The sequence below is a fragment of the Sander lucioperca genome, chromosome 16 (assembly GCF_008315115.2).
Source record: "Sander lucioperca isolate FBNREF2018 chromosome 16, SLUC_FBN_1.2, whole genome shotgun sequence".
NCBI classification, from domain to species: Eukaryota; Metazoa; Chordata; class Actinopteri; order Perciformes; family Percidae; genus Sander; species Sander lucioperca.
The window spans coordinates 21,011,446-21,032,884 of record NC_050188.1 but is presented as its reverse complement, the minus strand read 5'-3'; the positions used below and the strand labels follow the sequence as shown (position 1 = coordinate 21,032,884).

At 40.7% G+C, this 21,439-nt stretch overlaps 2 protein-coding genes across 11 annotated transcripts in view; both read left to right on the top strand.

The window, feature by feature from the left end:
* The window catches only part of cdk6 (cyclin-dependent kinase 6), a 40,426-nt gene extending 32,511 nt beyond the window's left edge, over positions 1 to 7,915 (top strand). Inside the window, exons 5-7 of the mRNA XM_031323047.2 lie at positions 3,419 to 3,469; positions 4,210 to 4,345; positions 4,519 to 7,915. Of these exons, the coding sequence (XP_031178907.1) occupies positions 3,419 to 3,469; positions 4,210 to 4,345; positions 4,519 to 4,671 (340 nt within the window). The 3' untranslated portion in view covers positions 4,672 to 7,915. The remainder of the gene's footprint in view (positions 1 to 3,418; positions 3,470 to 4,209; positions 4,346 to 4,518) is intronic.
* A 748-nt stretch (positions 7,916 to 8,663) lies between these two features.
* Positions 8,664 to 21,430, top strand: fam133b (family with sequence similarity 133 member B). 10 transcript variants are annotated; one of them, XM_035993162.1, is made up of 11 exons: positions 8,664 to 8,853; positions 9,626 to 9,723; positions 14,642 to 14,720; positions 14,978 to 15,097; positions 15,191 to 15,223; positions 15,468 to 15,539; positions 16,018 to 16,116; positions 16,281 to 16,319; positions 16,491 to 16,577; positions 20,300 to 20,350; positions 20,751 to 21,430. In XM_035993162.1, exons 1-11 carry the CDS (start codon positions 8,830 to 8,832, stop codon positions 20,844 to 20,846), a joined length of 798 nt encoding a protein of 265 aa, XP_035849055.1. In that variant the 5' UTR covers positions 8,664 to 8,829; the 3' UTR covers positions 20,847 to 21,430. The 10 variants fall into 10 exon arrangements, with proteins under 10 accessions (XP_035849055.1, XP_031178914.1, XP_035849054.1 ...); XM_031323054.2 differs by having other exon boundaries at positions 16,491 to 16,580; XM_035993161.1 differs by having other exon boundaries at positions 16,488 to 16,577.
* Positions 21,431 to 21,439: the final 9 nt, after the last annotated feature.

Here is a 21,439-nt window from a genome sequence, read left to right as displayed (position 1 = left end):
TTATTCAATCTTCTCCGGTGCCCTGTTAGCAGTCTTTGTTGTTTGAATGGAAGTTGGGTGTACTTTATGGCATACACTCATGATGTGTTAACACATCAGAAAGTGCATTTCTAAAGAATTTGTGGCAAATGAACCTGTAATTGAGCATCTTACTACCAAAATAACCAAGCATAAACATACATTAACAGTAAGATGTATGCATTATGTAAAGAGGATAGGGTGTTACTTTAAAAGCAGGCACAATCTGAGGTAGGCAATCCTCCATCATCTGGTGTGTGTGTGTGTGTGTGTGTGTGTGTGTTTTGTCTAGGAGGTTAAGGTACTTCTTCTCTCACCCTGACACAATGAGCTGTAAAAAGCTTTGGTGTGGATATGTGTGTGTTTTCACAATCTGGCACCTGTCCAACTTTGCCTTAAGGCTGAAGGCAAGGCAGAGCCCTTTGATGGCCATGAACAGAATATACACACTCTCTCTCTCTCGCTCTCTCTCTCTCTCTCTCTCTCTTTCTCTCTCTCTCTCTCTCTCTCTCTCTCTCTCTCTCTCTCTCTCTCTCTCTCTGCAGGTGATTAAGATGGCTTTTTAAAAGGCCACCTGTTAGAGATTAAAGGGCACCTGGGAGAAGCAGTGAAAGAAAACAAAAGAAAGCGTGATTGAGGCAAAATGCAGAACAAGAGAGGATGAGAAAACACTGTTTATTAGTTTGTACCTCAGGTACAACGAACCAGACACCCCCACTGGTGGTTTTTATTGCCAGGTACATCAAATTAGAAATACCATCTGCACAACTGGGCGATTGGTCAGCAATTATGATATTGGTAGTTTAAGTGATTAATCTTGCAAAATTGTCATTTTTTTGGTTCCTCCTTTTTAAAATTGAATATCTCTTGATTTAAGGCTCTTGGTCAAACAAAACAAGCAATCTGAAGACATAGGGTCAGTTTTTCTAATGAAATAATGAAAATAAGCATTTAGTTAAAGCCCCACTGAGCACTGACAACCCTCATTCACCCTGTTACCTTATGTTGCAGGTCAAAAAAGTGCAAATCTAACCTCACAATGTCTTTCTTATGACTCATGAAACATCAAAGCTCCTCCACCCCCCAAGCACCTACCTCTCCACTTTCATTATCAAACATGCCATTGTACAAAAAAACTCCTTTTAATGACTGCACACTGTAGCGAGAATAGTTTGGAACCTGTCAAAGGAATTTGAGCAAATATCATACAAGTCTGCATCTGCATGGCTGGGATAGTGTCGGGGTAAGTCATGGTTCGAGTGAATGTGGGAGAGAGCGCCTGCTTGTTGACATTCCTCCAATTGAAAGGTTGTACGTGTTGCGTTAATGGTCTGGGAGGCCCCACATCCGTGTTGACTTTCTCACAGTTTGGAACTCAATTGATAAATCCTCAAAGACGCAACCTTACATGCACGTGTTTGCACTTGACACAAACACACACTCACATGTATATCCAAACTCGGCACAGACTTGCATGTCCACGCAGTTCACACTGACACAGGGTTGAACACATTCACGCACACTCCATTTCTCTCTCTCTCTCTCTCTCCGTTTCCCAACCAGTCAGATTGACCCTCTCACGTGCAAACATGCACACACACATTCCAGAGGTTGTCTCAGTGGAATGTGGGACAAAGCGGTGTTGGCACTAAAGGAAGCGTGACTCAGCTGCCTGTCCCAACCCAATCTCAGTCGTCCTTTCACTGCCACCCGTGTGTGTGTGTGTGTGTGTGTGTGTGTGGGTGTGTGTGTGGGTGTGTGTGTGCGAGGGGGTGTGTGTGTGGGTGTGTGTGTGTGTGGGCGTGTGTGTGTGTGTGTGTGTGTGTGTGTAAGTAAGTACATATGTGCACATGCAAAACTCAGAGTAAAAAACAATCCCTTTCGTGCATTTGATTTACTTGAGTGTGTGCAAATGTGCATTTGCACTTGGCTGTTAACTGTATATGCATGCCATTGGCCAGCTCTGTGTGAATCCATTTATCCCTCTCCAACAAACCAACAAACCACTCCAGGTTTAAAAATGGACCTCTTGGAATTATCAGCCCTACTTGTTTTGGCACAATGACTTTGCTCTAGGTGATTTTTTTTTTCTTCTTCTTTTGCAACAGTCAGAACTGGTTTGGTCTGATCTTAAATGGCTTTCAAACCTCAGTGCAGTGCTTTACTCTGAAAGACCTATGTGGTGTGATCCTTTTTCAGTCAGATGTTTAAAGCAGGTATTCAAGAGTAAAGAAACACTGATACATCCATTAGGTAAGGATGCCAGATGGAAATAATTGAATCAAACTATCTCAATTCCACTTCCGAGTTAAAGCATGTGACAGAGAGTTTGCTGTAAAAATGTGTGACTAACATCCCAGTGTCTGAGTCTGTAGGAAAGTGTGGGTGTTGAGCTATGCAAAGCTTCCTGCAAGTGGGAAAACACAGGGAGCACATGTTGGCTAGCCAGTCTGTTGACTTCAGTTAAGTGGGGTGCACTTGAACTGTATTTGTTCCTGGATACAGAATACATACACACATGCATACAAGCACACCTATGTGACAATATCCTGCATTACATTGACATCTGCTGGTGACTAATCATGTTATAACAGAATAAAAACTTCTGTGACCCTAGTGCATTTAATACTATTATTATATGATTAACACATTTAGAAGTAATCTTGTTGCCCCAGAGGAAAGTCTTCTCTTTGACAGCAACACCTCCTAATTTCCTTTCGCAGGAGCTTCAGCAGGAAGGTCTAGTTCCCATACCTCCTTTCTCAGTTAGAATAATCCAATGTTTCTGTCACACACCTCTCCCTCCCACTTTCCTACACACATTCACACACAGAGAGAGCAAAAGCAGACACCCACACACATGGAGGATAAATAGGCTTTTTCTGTACTGTGCAGCGGCCGGCAGGCTTGTGCTGATGATGACTACTGGAATTTGTGCGGGTGCCAGGGCCGGCATGGCCGCCCATGGGCATCCAAAGACGGCCCAAAGCCACAGAAACCACCAGCAGCCCTGCTGCCGCTCTCCTCCCTTCTTTCATCCCTCCCCTTTTCAGTGGTACTACCAACACTGCTTCGCAATCCTGACTACATGAGATGGAGCTGCCAGTGTGTGGCTACTTCAAATGCTCACACCAGAGTCAAACATTCCTCTTTGCCTTGAGCCCATAGCTTATATATGGGCTTTTTGTCTACACAGTACCGTGGGATAGTGAGCATTAGGACTCATATCTAAAGTAGATCAATAAGAACATAATTAATGCTGTACACCAAAATGTATTTTAACGTGTTCCTAAATCGACATGTTTTTTGTGCAGCACAATATATGAAGACATAAACGTTTAAGACGCAAATGTTTAAGCAGCAGCAGTCAAACTGAACTTGTTTATTTTCTCTTTCCCAGACCGCTATTTCGAGGAAACTCAGATGTTGATCAGCTGGGAAAGATTTTTGAGTAAGTATTATTGGCTGTTTCCTGTTACAGTTTCTATCATATTTCCTCTATGTTAAAGCTAGGGAAAAGGTCTCGAAACTCTAATGGACTATCAATATAAATCAGTCAGTCAAAAGGCAGTCCAGTACAATTTGGGGAACATAAATCCAGTGTGTGGATTTTTTCTTCATTGAACCTATTATTCTGCATATGACCTACATGTAGAACAGGATATGCACACAACTATCTTTCATTAAGATATGCTCTCTGCTCGGGTGAATATCATTCGTTCCCTCCAATGATTGCCAACAGGCACGCAAGAAAACCTAGGATGATTTAAACAAAGATTTGAACTGGAGAGGCATCGAATGCGGAACATTCAGTATATTTACATGCACAATAATATTCCACTATTATTCTGAACATGACAATATTCCAAATTTAATACAGGTCATGGAAACAGCATATTCCGTTTGGATATTCCGAATAAGGCTTTTTTTCTCCAAATATAGCATGTTTAAGACGTGTGGTATGCGATATGCCAGTATTATTCAGGTTTGAGAAGCATTCTTTGGACAGCGCATTCAGTATATGTTTTTCAATCAGGGAATGTTAGCAGATTATTCATTGTCATTAGCCATGTAAACCGCTTAGTCTGAATATTGTCTTTTTCGGAATAAGGCCAAAATCCCGAATAATATGTGCATGTAAACGTAGTTATAGCTAATGTGAAGGCACTAATTACCATTATCATCCCACAGTGTTGTTGGGGTACCTTCATCAGAGGACTGGCCCCAGGAAGTGGCCCTACCACAGAGTGCCTTCACCCCCCGACCCCCTAAGCCAATAGAGGACTTAGTTCCAGACATGGACGAGCAAGGACGAGCCCTCTTAATGGTGGGTACAATCCAAATTCATCATGCAGAACTTGTTTTCAGTGATTTGCCATTTCCTCAAAACCTAGAAAACTAGCCATACATTCTACATATCATAATATTGCACCTATACATACATCTACTTTCTTTATTAGTCCAACTCATCCTCTTTTATTTCTCCTCTCTTCTTTGCAGCAATTTCTCGCTTTCAACCCCTCCAGGAGGATATCGGCCTTTGCTGCGCTCAGCCACCCCTACTTTCAAAGTGTGGACAGCCACAGTAGAAGTGTGTACGCGGCCCAGCCCATCCCCAGCAACAAGCCCACTATGGAGGAGAGGACTGCCTGACAGTCCTCCTTCACCCTAAATCATCCCACAGAGTGTCTATAAAAAGTATTCTGCGTACCCCGCCTTGGTGTATTTCATGTTTTATTGTCTTCACAAATCTAAGTGCGTTAATTAAGCTTTTCTGACACTGATTAACATTTAAATCTTAATTGTATAAGTGAAATAAATCTGTAGAAATAGAACAACAAATATAGAGCACAAGGTGATTAATACAGAGGCATGTAGAGGCACCTTTGTCATCATTTACAGCCTTGAGTCTATGTGATTAAATCTTCTCTCATTCTTCTTTGCCAAAGTCCTCAAACTGTCAGGTTGCTTGGTGAGCATGACTGAACAGCAGTTTCCAGGTTCTGCAAGATATCCTGTTTGGATTGTTATTTGGCCACTTGAGTGTGAAGACAGTCCTGTGCAGCATTTAGGGTGGAATTTGTGGGTTGTTGTCCTTCTAGAAAAAAACTTTTCTCAACATAACAGCAGGTTTTCCTCAAGAATTCTTCTGTGTTTTTTTGCTTTTATTTTACCCTCTACGATTGTTACGACATGATGCTACCAACACCAGGCTTTGCATCACATTTAGTTAGTTGAAAAGCTAGATATGCACCAAGGTAGCAGTTGCTGTAGGCTCAAAATCTCCCCGCTCAGTTAGGGAACCATGTACCTCTTTAAGGTACATAAACAGACTTCACACATAACCTCAAGTTTTTGAGAATAATTTGCTCTACAGATTTGTACTCCATATTCTAGTGCCTTCCTATTTTACTGGTGTCCTTCCACCGATTGGTTCTTTCAGTAACCTTGTAGATGGGTTTGATGTCTCTGTTTTCATAGTGTAGTTTATGCCAGCCGTTTGTCCCTGCAGATACAGGTGCATTTAACTAGAAATCACATCTTCGATTACACACAGGTGATCGTTTGTCTATTGTTCAACTTCTAAAGAACAGTTGGCTGCCCCAGTGATTAAGTGTAACATAGTTAAGACGGGTTATAACTGTGCTATCATTTAGATCAATTTGTGGAAAGTTTTCTCTTTGACTTTAACAAGACATGTTTCTGATAATCAGTGTCAAAAAAAACTTAACTAACTTAAATGTTGTGTTGTACATAAACATAAAACATGAAATCGATCAAGGGGGCATTTTGCTATAGTCACTGTACAATGCTCTAGGAAAGTACTTCTACAGAGAGGGTAAAGATAAGTGTTGAAAAAGATGACACCACCAGCTCTCACCCCTTGAAAAATGCACAAAAGCTACCCTCCTTCCATGAACTGATGGATTGTAATTGCTGCTTTTAGGTTGTTAAATGTTGACGATTGACTGTTAACAATGCAAAGAGACTTGCATCTCAGATTTACTGGTAGTAGTGGGCAAGTGGACTGTAGAGGCCATGAAGCAGAGACCTCTTTATCACAGGAGCCTGGGTGGACAGCATGGATCTCACCTGCCTTTTATTCCCACAGTGAGCAGATATACAGTACAAGCACATTCACAGATACGTACACATCATATAGTGTGTACACTACCACTGACATTAGCACGCTCGTATACACACCTACTTATTGAAACCCTATTGGGCATCACAAGCCAGCCACTCACTGCCATGTTTTGTCTTATTCTAGTCTTACATGTATTATTGTACTGCCACCTTGAGGATGTTCTGAGTAACTGCAGACCAGTAGCGGGATTCTAATGGTTTCTGTACTCTTCAAGGAACTCATCATAATAGGCTGATATCAGTGCTGAGACAATGATGAAAGAACCTAATAGAAATATTCCTGCCACTCGCTAGTCTGTCATCATGGGCTTTTATCATTATAAAATACTATTATTTACTATCTGAATGTTACCATAATGCACAGGCTTACAATAGGTGGAGAAAATCCCACCAGCACTGTTCAACAAGAACACATTTGGAACAGAATAGTGTCGCCAATAATATTCTGTATTTAATTTTATTTTATTGACAAGTCTTATATGCTTGTTTAAATCAAGTTACTTGATTTTTTTTTTTTTTTTTAAAGATGCTGGGGCATACAATATTCTTACACCAACTTTTTAAAATGATTATAGAATTTGTGTAAGAATAGTTTGACAATGTAAGGAATGTATAAAGGATAGGCATTGGTACTGTACAGTAGAGTGCTAAGTACAAGCAGTAATGATGGAAAATGTTTGATATGTGCATTGCCAGCCCATAGATATGTCATAAAAATGGATAGATGTAAAGTAGCTAGGGTCAGTGGAATGTTGTTTGGCAAGAGTATTTTGTCTATTGAAAATGTTGGGTGGGCTCTTTGGGTGCTTGTTGAATTTCATTTGCTTTGGATTGAGAGTGAATATAAATTTTAGTTTCATAGTGGTTTTGATAATGAAATAATGCACAAATATTTTGTGTACAGTTTTTGCTTTATTTTACGGTCATGTCCAGTTATATTCAAGTTCAGTTTTTTTTTTTTTTTTTACCAGCAAGGAAAAAGGAAGTTATGCAGAGTTGTATTTTTGTATGTAGTAGTTCTTGCAGAACAGTAACATATTTTAACACTGGTTTACGTTTCCTTAACAGGTAGTGCTGCTAGCACACACACACTTACACACACAGACACACACTCTGACTTTCTCAGGTTCTTGTTATGGTCGTCCGAACCTTTCGGGCACAGTTTGCACATCCCTGGGCTACTAACTGACCACATCACAACTCCTTCAGGTTTTCTTTCAAGCTGTTCCACGATCATGTCATTGGTCATCATCTACTGTCATTCCTATTTATCAAATATATGTTACTGTAGTCATTACTGTCTGAAGATAACTGCCTGTATCAACTGTTTTTGCCAGCAACTTTTAACTGCTAGATGGTAAACACATTATAGATTCATGTATATTTTGTCTGCTTGACTAAGCACTGTGTGAATTTTGTATTTGATAACAACTCACATCTGGTGTCAGTGGTGCAATGCAATGAAAGCTCTAAATAGAATTAAAATAATCACTGTTAATACATTTCAATCACAACATAAAACTGTTGAGGTCCACTGTTGAGCTTTTAGAGCTTTGACTGTTTTGAAACCAACGTAGCTTGATCCATTGTATAACTGAAATTACACATATGTTCCTGTGTCACATTTGTTTTTAGCATATGAAAATGGCGACTAGGAATAAAACAATCATGGCATTATACGTATGTATGAATGCAGGCATTGGTGTCTTATTGTTGTGTTGCACCAGTTGAATAAAAAGCAGATTTTTGTGAATGTTTTTCAGACTCCTTTGTAAGTGTGATAGACCAAATTAATGAATCGTAATTTTTGGAATGAGGGAGAAAAGGCAACACAATTGCTGTTGTAATTTGTTCTAACACTTGCATTCTGCCACACAGTCTTTTCTCAACAACATACTTCTATTTCATACTAGCACAAGAAGATATCAATAAATTAACATTTTATTTTGTACCTTTGAATTTGTGTTATGAGTCTGCCTCAGTGCCAATTTCAAAACTAGAAGATATAGGCTACTGTGAAGGAGCATATGAAGAGCCCAGCAGACCAGATATTTTGATAGAGTTATAACAGACGTTATACAGAACAATAATTGGACTGAGTACGGGTAGTATTTCTACCAGCACATATTGAAATCAAAGAAAGTGAATTGGCAGAAACTTTTGCAAAAGAAGCCACCAAAAAGAATCGCATTAATAAACACAGATTGAAGAAAAGGTGGCAGCAATAGCTTTCTAGAATTAAAAGAAAAGTCGGAGAAGTAGTTCTACATTTATTTTATTGTATTACATTCCATTACTAGTGCGGTGTAGTCCATAAACCGTAAACAAAAGTGTAGGTGTAGTCAGCTGCTTCCTGCTGCTCTGGTCTAAAATCATCTGGCCAAAGGACTACAGTTGAAAATTAGCCGGCTGGCTAACACTGGCACATTTACAGAAATGTTGATTAATGTGTGTTGTCCTTTATAAATAAAGAATAAGAATAAGTGTAGTCCCGATCCACACTCCATACCAGTTGGTGGCGGTAATTCACCATTTCGTTGATTGCCAACCGCCACAAAACATCAAGAAGAAGAAGAGTCGCCAGCTTCGCCTGATGTGGCTAGTTCAAGGTAGCACTAATGGTTGCTCTCTCTGTTGGATTTTTTCCCCCATTACTAACTCAACATGGGCAAAAGGGATAATCGAGTGGTGAGTTATGGTACACAACTTTAGTAAAAGTAGGAAACAATTGATACCCGGTTACATTTTGATAAGATAGCTAACGTTATGCTAAACACAAGCTGAGCCTAGCGCTGTGACTGGCGTTGGCTAGCTAACGTTAATGTATGACCCCGCTAGGTATTCTGATGCCAGGCTTAGACAGTCTTAAACAAAAAAAAGTTTTTAATTTGATGTAATATTTTCTAGATTTGAATTGCTTGGTGCGTCGTGTTGTAGCCGACAAGCATTAACGTTAGTGGTCGCAGAGCTACCCATGTTAACTGTAACGTTAGCTCATAACATGGACATTGGACAACGTCTTGACGTGGGGATGTTGCGCAGTATTTTTCGTTGCTTCTTGAGTCTGTTATACAGCCTTGAAACACTAGCAGGGATTATCGATGTATAAAAAAAACGGCAGGGACCTATTAAAACAATAGCAAGTATGGATAAATGGAAGTCCAATGTTCTTGGTTAACGTTGTTGGCTAAAGCCAAGTCGATCCTTTTAACTATGAAGCATAATGAATATTTTCTCCTGCTAACTGTTGCATGCGTTGTCCGTATATTTAATCTGTTAATATATGACGAAAATGATTGCTTGCTGACAGTTTGGGAGATATCCGTAAAGTACACATCTTTGACAGTTTGTTAGGTAACGTACTGTTTAATATCAGTGCCTAATAATCTGGCATCTGGGTGTGTTTTAATAACCTCAATGATAAATGTGTAAAATGCTTTCCTCTTGTTTGGTGTTCCAGGCTTACATTAACCCCATTGCTGCTGCACGAGCCAGGGGACCGGCAAATAACGCTGGACCAACTATACAAGATTATTTAGGCAGACCTCGACCAACATGGTGAGTAAAGGACAGACCTCTTCACTGGCCTACCCTGACATAAATATTTGCTCCTTGGTAACAAAAAGAGACAAACATCGTTCTCTCAGCTGCATTTCCCTGTTATTTCTGAGTATTATGTTGCACCCATGTCAGTCAATATAACAGCTAGATGTAGCCTAGCCATTTAAAGGGTAACTTGGGTGTTTTTTTTTTTCAACCTGGACCCCATTCCCCCATGCATTTGTGTCTAGACTGATGTGACCAAAAATCTTTGAAATTGGTCCAGTGTTGAGCGAGATTGCAATGACGGGCCTGCGCGAAACAAGCTGCAATGTAACCTAATGGGTCAATTGTGCAGCCTCGATGTTTGTCCACTAAAAGTGGTTTTGTTTTTACCACTGACGGGTAGGGCTGTCAACGAATATTCTAAATTTGAATATATATTCGAATAGTTTTTAAAAAACGAATTTCGAAGGTGAAAATTAATATTCAAATAAAAAAAATAAAAATGTGGAAATAAACGCTTGCGGTAGCAGAGGCTGTCTGGCTGTCTGCTTTGCGAGTGGGCGCGCTAGCGCGCCTGAGGGTTCAGGGACAGGTCACAGGAGTCGCACTGTCTGGCACAGCATCACTGCTGAAAGTTGACTTGTCTTACATGGAAGATGGCAGAAAGTGCAGAGCCCAACTCGACCGCATCAGAGAAAGTGATTTTAACCCCCCAAAATCTAAAAAGCCATGTCTGGAAGTACTTTGGATTTTGGTCGGTAGGAGGTAAAATAGTTGAGCCGCGAGATAAAGTTGTATGCAAGCTTTGTAAAATACAGTTAGCATACCATTCGACCACTAGCAACATGAGGTCACATCTCGAAAATGTGCACCCAAATGAGCATGGCATAATGTGTGGAACTCCAGCTAAACAGTCACGTCTTGACACGTATTTTGCACCGCCTGCCACAAGCTCTTTGTCTGCAACACGACAAGAGGCCATAATGGAGAAATTAATTTCGTTCATTTGTAAGGACATGAGACCAATCAGTGTCGTGGATGGGGCAGGCTTCAGGGAGTTCTGTCAATCAATGGAACCGAGGTACCGTATCCCTATGCTACGACTGAATAGATATGCATGAATAAAGGTTAAATGCACTGCTTCCACTGGTTTGATTATTTACCGTTTCATGTCAAGGAAAAGCTCCATGTTTACCACAGCACAGCTCGCTCGGAGCGTTCAATGTCGGTTCTATATAGGCTACTGTGAAACTTCAATTAATGTTAATAATATTTGTTTCAATCACTGAATGAAGCCTGCTATATTTGGGACAATAGTCGCGACCTTAAATTGCTTGCACAAAACTCTTGATCAGCACTCAAAATGTGTTTATTGTTGTTCATTTTAAACCGTTATGCGCACAGCCGCACATTGCGCAGAGAGCGTGAGGGCGAGAGAGAGAAAGTGCTCGAGTGAGCGAGCGAGCGTGAGGACTGCTGTCTTGGCCGTCATTTGATTTACTTGTTTTTGTGTAGGTAATATGTTGTCAAATATGTTTAAACTTAAATAGACTACCTATACAAGTAGTTATGTCTCTTTGTATTAATTTGTCCTGTTATTGACGTAATGCGCGTCATTGACAAAATGCGCATGCGCAACCAGATGTTCGAATAGTTCAAATATTATGTGTTTTTTTAGAGGGAATATTCGAACGTCATTTTTGAGCAATTTTGACAGCCCTACTGACGGGCTCAGATTGTTATTAAAAGTGTCTGACAACATTATTGATCTCACGATGTGACTTCTTGTCGGAAGCCCTCCAGCAGCTGCATCCTCCTCTGCCTGCTGCTGCTCTGTCTGTCTGTCTGTGTGTGTGTCTCTCTCTCTCTCTGTCTGTCTGTCTGTGTGTCTCTCTCTCTCTCTCTCTCTCTCTCTGTCTGTCTGTCTGTCTCTCTCTCTCTCTCTCTCTGTCTGTCTCTCTCTCTCTCGCTCTCTCGCTCTCTCGCTCTCTGTCTGTCTCCGTCCATATACTCTCGCTCAAATAAATACAGGTGGTCATCGAACTATAATGACCTGATCCACATTGTCGAAATAATGTATATATTGATATTTTAATATATGTATATATAATATAATATTGAGCCATGGCACTGACAATCTTTTAGATAACAACACGACGAACCTATCATTTCTGTAGCCTACTCCAAAACAACAGACTCCCTGAACGCCTTTTACCAGACTCGCATTCCACTCTCCACACCGCTGTCTTCGGACAAGAAGTCACATCGTGAGATCAATAATGTTGTCAGACACTTTTAATAACAATCTGAGCCCGTCAGTGGTAAAAACAATCACTTTTAGTGGACAAAAATTGAGGCTACACTATTGCCCCATTAGGTTATACCACTCAAAACTGGACCAATTTCAAAGATTTTTTGTCACATCAGCCTATTAGACACACATGCATGGGGAAATGGGGTCCAGGTTGGAAAAAACACCCCAAAATTACCCTTTTTAAGGGCGTTTTCACACCTAAAAGTCCGAACCAAGGTCCGAACCAACGTTCGTGTTTAATTACATTGTATACATTTGATCCGGTTCTTTTTGGTTTCACATAGTGATTTTGCCAGCGCACTAAAGACCTTTCCATGACCTAACTACGGCGTGTTATCACCACATACGAGTGTTGCGTCTCCCTTTGATTGGTGAGTAGACGGGCGTGCGTCTGACATTGGCGTGTTGTCATTTTGGCATTTTTTGGCGGGTAGTCTTTTCCGTATGAATGAAAATGAATGAGAAAATCCCGATTGCGTTATTACGGTATTACTACCAGCAGCAACAACATCAGCACCAACTGCAAGCGCAGCAACAACTAAATGTCGGCATTTTTGTGAGCGTTTTCTAATTGACTTTTAATGTTTTCGTCTGACCAAATTGAAATTAAATATCTAATCTCCTCCTCTCCCCACGTACTTCCACGAATCATTTTTGCTTGTTCTAGCGGGGTTTTTTTTCCGAGTTTTCTTCTTCTTCTATGGTACGCAGTTGCCTAACTTCCTGTAATTGGTCCGAAAGTCCAAACCATCCAAAAAATGTTTTCATACTGCAAACGAACCGAACCATGGTTCAGTTTGGTCCGGACCGAGACCACCTCTTTTGATCCAAGGCACCTTTCTCACTTGCAATTTTGGTTCGGACCAAACTGAAAAGTCCGAAAGTCTGGACCAATTGAGGTAGGTGTGAAAACGCCCTAAGAAGCTATTGGTGGGAGGATGTGCAGTTTTCTAGTAAATGGTTCCCCCGTACAGACAGCCAGAACCAGCACTTGTCTTCCCCGCTAAGATAAATAAATAAACTGCTTGATGTAATAACACTAGTCCTCATTAGCTCAGCGTAAAATACTTCTTGGTCTTAATGCATCCTTAGGTTTTTTCCTATATAGAGATTTTGAGTAACATTGGCTGATTCAAAAGTAATGTCACATCATCAAAACGACCCCTTATTTAATAGAGGTTTACCCAATGGATTTGAGTTAGCATAGTTGCAATCTTTTTTCTTTATTTTACCTTTATTTTACCAGGAATATTCCCATTTGAGATTCAGAATCTCTTTTACAAGGGAGTCCTGGCCAAGATGGCAGCATAACAAGTCTCACATAAAAGAACAAAACAACAAATGACATTCAACAATGATCAATTAGCAATATTCCAGGACAGGGTGCTCTCACAACAGCGCTGCCAAAGAAGATGGAGATCAGAGAGGGAGGTCCTCTGATGTGTTTAAACTCGGGTTAACTTATTGCCCCAATGCATTGATTATAAATTATGCAGATTATACTGTCAACCGCATCATCTCTTCTAACCCCTTTACCTGTGTATTCACGTGTATTTGTCTCCCTGTGAAACATTCAAAACGTAACTGCTAGCTAGAAAAAGTCCATAAATAACTTAGCCTTCTGCAAGCAAAGAGCTTCCAGTTGTCCTGTAGAAAGAAACCATTAGATTTGTCTAAGGAATAGATTGATTTGGAATGAATTTGTACAGTTTACAGAGTATTTCTTTTTTTTTTGACTTTTTACCCCTGCTGTATTTAACATGGATACCTTAAAATCTTATCTTGTCATGTCTGATATTTTTTTAAATAAACGCCAATCTTAGCCACAAGGGGGCACATTTAATTCATCATCCGCTACACAAGACAGCCAGTATGAAAGTACCATTTGCATTACACAAAAGAGCAACGTGTTTTCAATGCAATATTAAAAAATAAAGGGGATATAAAATATCCATGTATGGTACCACAATATTAGTTAAAGCTTTAGTGCGTAACCTTTTGATATTAATTAACGTCCGTTACATTCAAGCCGTTGCCAAATGAGTTGCTACAAGTCTAATTAAGACTATCAGCTCCACACAACTCTCTCTGTATTTCTCAGTATGGCTATGTTTAGAAGATTGTGGCGTCCAGATAATTACCTCTTCTGAAGAGTCCATGTGTTTTAATCCTCCGTGAAATTCTTGGCTGATAGCAACTGCGTGGAGGAGGGGTGGGTGGCACGGAAGGCTTGGATCACGTGGACATGCTCACAGTGTTTTTGTCATTACTTAGAATTCCTCATGGGGGCGACAAACTACCCACTATAGCTTTAAGGGGCTTAATGAATTATATGTTATCACTTAAACAGAAGAACCTTGATTCAGCAAACAAATGCTGGAAATGAATAGGACCATTAAGTAATGCATTGTCTGTTTCCTGTAAACTTTTGCTGATTTTAAAAAGTGGAGGATCACTTTAAACATTGCATGGCAGCTAGTGAAGTGGTGAGAGTGGCGAAGAGCTGCAGCTGACAAGCACATTCTCCAGTTTGGGCAGGCATTATCCTTCCAAATTATATGCTGACAAGCTTTACATTATAAATTGTGCTACAACTGATTTATTTCCCTTCATCAGGGAAGAGTTAAAGGAGCAGCTGGAGAAGAAGAAGAAGGGCTCTCGAGCCCTGGCTGACTTTGAGGACAAAATGAACGTGGTATGTTTGTATTATGTAGACAGACATTTTGACCTTAATGATCACCATCTTTTTATTCACATTATTTGAAATCCTATCTATGAGTGTCAAGAGAAATGAGTCCAGTCATGGCCTATGGTCTTTTAACTGTACTACAAAACTATAATCTCTAACCCTTCATATTTGGATGAAGGTGTAGCTGGATATGGTGAACAGTTAGCAATATAGTAGATGCATACTTTTTTTCAGATATTTGCCGTTTGTTTTTGTTTTTTTAGAAATGGAGAAAAGAACTGGCAAAAAACAGAGAGAAGTTGTTAGGTGGAAGTGATAAAGACAAAGAGAAAGACAAGAAGACCACAGACAAGGAAAAAGAGGAGAAGAAAGAGAAAAAAGAGGTATGGTATCTCTCTTTTACCAGCCATTTGAATGATCTCACATTTTTAAATCATCCTCATCTTTTCTGACTTGGGCTTTTCATTTGTGTTTAGAAAAAGAGGAAAGAGAAGAAGAAACCCAGCAGGGTGAGGACAGACCTCCCAGTATTTTGATGGCCAGCTGTGCCACAGTACTGAGACACACACACACACACACACACACACACACACACACACACACACACACACACACACACACACACACACACACACACACACACACACACACACACACACACACACACACACACACACACACACACCAATAATTTCCAAACAAGCGAATAACATCAAGTCTAATGAACCCTGCTTTCATTGTGTTTTGGTCAAGCATTCTTCATCTTCCTCTTCCTCATCGAGTTCTGATTCCCCCAGCAGCTCCTCCTCAGAATCTGAAGACGTGGTAAGTCACTACAGACTTCAACGTGCAATATTAGATATTGCCAACCACTAAAGACAAAAAAAACCCAACATTTTGTGACCCATCCAACAGATGCAATTTAGAAGCATGGCACTCCTGAATCGGAGACAAACCTTGTTTTTAAGATCCTGCTCTGCTGGATGATTGATTTGATTGATTGATTGATTGATTGATTGATTAATTACGGCTGGCTGCTGTTTGCTTGTGGTGCTCTGTTCTAGGTTTATTCTAGGAATAGCTTCCTGTGTGGGGCATTTTTGTCTGGAGCCCGGAGTGAATTTTTTTTATTGGTGAACAACTTAAAAAATAGATTTGGAATTTATATATTTCAAACTGATCAATTTAAAAATGGCTTGGATCTGTTCCCAGAGCAATCCTGCATATCAACATTTCCACAGAATTTTCTTGCCCATAACGCAGCACTACACTGTTTGATTGCATTCATATTTGTGTCATACAGGATGAAAAGAAGAGCCTGAAGAAAAAGCGGAAGAGAAAGAAGTCATCGGCAAGGAGACCATCAGACAGCTCAGAGGAAGAATCGGATGCTGAAAGCAAGGTTTATTTATTTATTTATTTTAATAACTGCACAGTTGGCTTACATTGTTTCAGTACACTTTAATAGAATCAGGTTCTGGTGTTAAAAATGTGCAGTCAACCAATTGTCCTACAATGACTTAAATGCCAGTGTTTTTTTCTAAATGTCGTTTTCTTCCCAAGAAGAAAAAGAAAAGAATCAAGGAAGAAGGAGACAAAGATAAGGTAAGTTTGCTCTTATTAAGCCACCCACATAACTAACTTTTTGATGGTGTTAATTTTGTTGCTCTTGTGTATATTTCCCCAGATGTGATGCTTGTTCCTGCCAGTCAAATTCAGTTTAACACTTTTAAGTCCAGGTGGTAATTGTGATGTAAATGTTGTGTCTGTCAGGAGGACAGGAGCCGTAAGAGAAAAAGGAAGGCCGAGCGAAGTTGTAAGGACTCATCCTCAGAGTCCTCTGCAGACTCTGAGGGGGAAGAGGTAGTACGTTATATTGTTATATGGTTGTAGATGCGTAATGAACTGCTAATCCGGCAATCTTAGGTAAACTCTGGACAGGGAAACTCAAAGCAATTAACGTAACACATCTCTTTCACCACTCTACACTGTTACATGACAATTTGAGTTACTACAAGTTTGCCAGTTGTCCCACTTGATATGAATAAACAATTTTAGTCAATCATTAGAAAATACTTCCCACTCCTAGTAGACCTTAAAAAATGAACGCCTACCATCTCAAAGTCAACTTTATCGAATTCATTGTCAATTCTGCCATATGTACAGGACATTTAGACGATCAAAATGTTTCACTCAGACCCCAGTGTTATACAAGTGTAGAAAAAACAACAAGGGTTTATAAATACTACTATAGAAACCAAATACTAAAAGTATTTTAAATATTTAAGTTAAGTTAAGCTGGAAGTCCAGAGGGGGAGCAATAACAAAGTGCAGACAGATCAAGAAAAACAACAACAACAAAACTGTAATTGCAACAAGTATTGAAAAATAAAACAAATAGTGGAAATGGGAATGAAAATATATGCATTTAATATGCCATTCACAGGATGAGTTTTTTTTTTGTAGCATTTTGTACAAATTGGCTAGTGCTGAATGTAATATAGTTCTTACGGCTGGTGCTGTGTGGCTGTGTGTGGTGGGTAGTGACAGACCAGACTTTTAGGAGGCAGAAGGTAGAGAGCTCAGCACCATGGCTCCTAGTCTGGAGGAGCAGGCTCAGAGGTTCCGGTATCTTCCAGATGGCAGGAGGCTGTGTGGGGGATGGGTGGGGTCACTTGCAGCTCGGTGGGTGTTGTAAATGTCCCGAAGGGAGGGGAGGGAGGCACCAGTGATCTTCCCAGCTGTATTCACTATGCACTGCAGCTTGATGCAGCTCTCACTGATGCCTTGGTAGATGGAGCACATGGTGGGAAAGACGCTGCAGGGCTTTCTTGGCCAGTGTTATTTGTCCAGGAGAGGTTCTTGGTGATGTACACACCATGAAATGTGGTGATGCTCAAGCGTGATTTATACTTCTGCGTAAAATCTACGCCGTGGCTACATATGTTGGTAAGTGGAGAAACGAACCTACGCCGGACCCTATGCCGTAGCTCGACGTCGCGGCAACGCACATCAGAGCTTGCCAGCTTTGCATTTCCCCTACTCATTTCCTGGTTCTCCTTCTCCATAAACAACATGAAATCAAGGAGAGGGTTAACTTTTCCTGCTACAGATTTCCAACCTTGGTCAGAAAGCACAGGGGAGACACTTTGTTACACTCACTATGACTCTAGAGTCACTACTCGCTCCTATGCCTATGCCGTCACTCTCTCACCCCTGATAAAGTGATTAGACCTGTAAGTTGGTGTACAGTCATGGGTCAGCAGGGTAAAGGGCAGGGGACTGAGCATGCATTCTTAGGGGACCCCCGTGCTCAGTGTGATGGAACTTGAAGTGTTATTGCCAATCCTTACTGACTGTGGTCTTTCAATGAGAAAGTATAGTATCTGCAGTAGTTGGAGTGAGATGTTCAGGCCCAGCAGGTCCAGTTCCCTTATCAGCTGCTGAGGGATGATGATATTGAATGCTGAACTGAGATCCATGAACGACATTCTTCCATTGGAGCCTTTTGTGTCCAGGTGGGTGAGGACTTGGTGGAGGGCAGAGGAGATTGTATCATCAGTAGACCGGTTGGTACGATATGCAAACTGAAAGGGGGTCCAGGCTGAGAGGAAGGATGGCTTTTATGTGGTGCATGATTAGTCACTCGAGGCACTTCATAATGATGGAGGACAGGGCGGTAGTCATTGAAGCAGGATTGGGATGACTTTTTTGGCACAGGTAGTCTATATCCTTCGCGTTCCACTGCCAGGATTGCTCCGGTGCTGCAGGAAATTCGTTGGGCAGTTTTTACCACCCTCTGCAGTGCTTTCCGGTCATGGGCAGAGCAGTTGCCATACCAAACTGTGACACAGTTGGTGAGGATGCTCTCGATGGCGCAGTGGTAGAAGTTCACCAGGATCTGAGGAGACAGGTGGACCTTCTTGAGTCTCCTCAGAAAGAAGAGATGCTGGTGAGCCTTCTTGATCAGGGTAGAGGTGTTGAGGGTCCAAGAGAGGTCCTCAGAGATGTGAATACCCAGAAACTTGAAGCTGGTGACATGCTCCACCTCAGTCCCGTTGATGAGGATAGGGACTGATCCTAATGTTGATGGTGGCTTTAAAGCATGCGGGGACAATGGCCTGACACAAAGGAAGTGTTGAAGCTGTCTGCGAAGACATCCTTGAACTCTTCTGCACAATCTTTCAACACCCGACCAGGTATGTTGTCCAGACCGGCAGCCTTGCAGGCGTTAATTATGGAGAGTGATTTCTTCATGCTGGCTGGGGAAGGACACACAACCTGGTTGTTTAGAGGGGGTTGTGTCTTTTGTGCAGACGTGTTGTTTAGTGGTTCAAAACATACAAAGAAGTTGAGTTAGGTCAACAGAAAGAGGTTGTTGTCACAGGCTCTGGCTGTTCACCACCATCACCAGCTCTGAAGGCAGGTCTTTGTTCCTCTTTAACCTCTTTGTTCCTCTTTTAATTTAATTTGGGGGGAAAGAAATCATCCCTGATACTTCCTGCTGATAACAAACTGTACTCGTATATAATATAATAAAGCTTTCATCAGATTTGGTCAACTTGATCCTTCAACTATTTAGTCAAAGAGAACATTAGACATTTAATATTCTAGTTTTAGTCAACAAGACAATTAAACTTTTAGCCTTGTTTAGTCATATTAAATAACTGAACATTGTAGTGTACCGGTATAAGCCTTTGGCCGATTGAACATCTTTAATGGTAAGCATCTGATGAGGCAGGTTAATCACATTCACAGTAGTGGATAAATGGTTGGCTAGTTTTATTTCTGTGCCTTGTTTGTCTACACTAGTCAGACTTCTGAGATGGACCCATTCACATGAGACTGTGGTCACATATTTCTCTGGCTGTCACTGTCAGAAGAGACTCCCGTCCATAGTTCTATAAGCTGAACTGCTAAACACATACACCCAGGTACATTACACAATTGCCAAATAAAGTTAAGTTTCAAAAGGAAAATCCAAGGCACTCTTCTTCAAAATTATTTAAAAAGCCTTTATTTTACTGGCTATTTCATAATAGAAATTTTAAAAGACATAGGGAGAAGCAACCCACGCGTAGCGGCGCAGACAGCCTTCTTCACCCTTCTACACTTAATTGAATTCCCGACCCCAAAGAGCACCTTCAAACATCTGACATACTTCCTGAGCACCCTGGACTTTTTTTGTCTTTCAAAGTTAAGTTTCAGTTCTCCCTGTTAGCTCACTCGCACTCTCACTTATCCAGATGTGCAAGCTTTCTGTCGCATCATGGTGAGTCTGGTAAATTGCATTAAAATGAAAAACAAAAAAACGGTGTGATTGCAGAAATTAGCAAAATGGGGCAAAGCCTTAAGTAAAAGGGAAAGGTTGCCACAGCATTATCATACATTGGGCATGCTAACCAGTTTTGCTCAACAGTAAAGAAGAAAACAATTTGGCTCAGAAACTGATGAACTTAAACCTAACGGCTCTGGTCATTGCAGATGCTTGTAAAAACTCCATAATTGTGAAACTTTATTGCTTTTGAGAATTGGGTAAGACTTCCCTCTATCCATGGTCTCATTTCACCTTTCCCCTCCCATAGGCTGAAGCCAAGAAGAAAAAGAGAAGTAGCGAGGAAAAGGAGAAAATCACAGTGAGAAATTTACTTAATTTCCTTTTAGAGTTACACAAATAATATTTTGGTTTGATCAAGTGCAGCTAGTGAGACAGATTTTACCTTGTGACTAAAGCAAAGACTAATGTCAAGAATGTATGAATTTAGTAAGTGTGTAAGATTTAATCCCGAGTTGGAAAATGTTTCGGAAAGGTGTACATGAAGTGCATCTCTATAATACCCATCCAGCATTTAGTATCAGCTGTTGGGGGTGCTGCAAGTGTCAACTCTGCTACAAAGTCACTATCATAAAAAAACAACCTTTTCTGTATAGCTACACCTCCTAACAAATCCCTGTTGTTGAACCAGCTGTGGAATTGATCTAATTATTTTAAAAGAATAGACGTGGACACACATGTCAAATGTTTTACGTTCACAGGACCGATCCAAGAAGAAGAGGAAAAAGAAGCACAAGAAACACAGCAGAAAAAAGAAAAAGAAGGCAGCATCTCAGTCAGACCCTGAGCTCGACTAGCGACCGCAGCATTATGATTCTTTCATCCTCCTGACAGTTCACAAGTAATGTTATTTTTGCCTTTGCCCTCTAAAAACCTCTCCCATCCAGCTTCAGTCATCACACTTGAACAGGAGACCTACAGACTTGTAACGCTGGGGTTCTGTGTGCGAAGTGAATTTGAGGGAAGCACCCATCCCTCTGCATATCTTCTGTTGACTTTTACCACCATGATTTTTCTAGAACATTTTTTTTTAGTTACACACCACAAATGGACTGAAGTGAATTCCTCATATATATCCCCCTCCTCATTTCGGAGATTTCCGTGTGACTGGCCCTCTCAGAGTTGCTCTCTCGGCTTCATACCCGACATCTTGCATTTGTAGTTTCTAGATGAGGCTGTCATGCTAGTGCCTGCGTCATGCATGTAGACCTGATGACCTGATGTCTCACCAGCCTCATATTGAAGTTGGACTTATAACAAATGTGAGCTGCACAGCCGACATTAATACAAGGGATAATTGTTCCGTTAGATTAAATTGTTACACTGCAGTGTAAATGTATAAACAATGGGAATTCATTAATAAAGTATTGTTTTAGCCTTTGTTGCTGTT

Coding starts and splice junctions, on each gene's coding strand:
- fam133b (XM_031323049.2), top strand. CDS start 8,830: ATGGGCAAAAGGGATAATCGAGTG. Junction 14,721..14,977: donor TTGAGGACAAAATGAACGTG/GTATGTTTGTAT, acceptor TTGTTTTTTTAG/AAATGGAGAAAAGAACTGGC. Junction 15,224..15,467: donor AGAAGAAGAAACCCAGCAGG/GTGAGGACAGAC, acceptor GTTTTGGTCAAG/CATTCTTCATCTTCCTCTTC.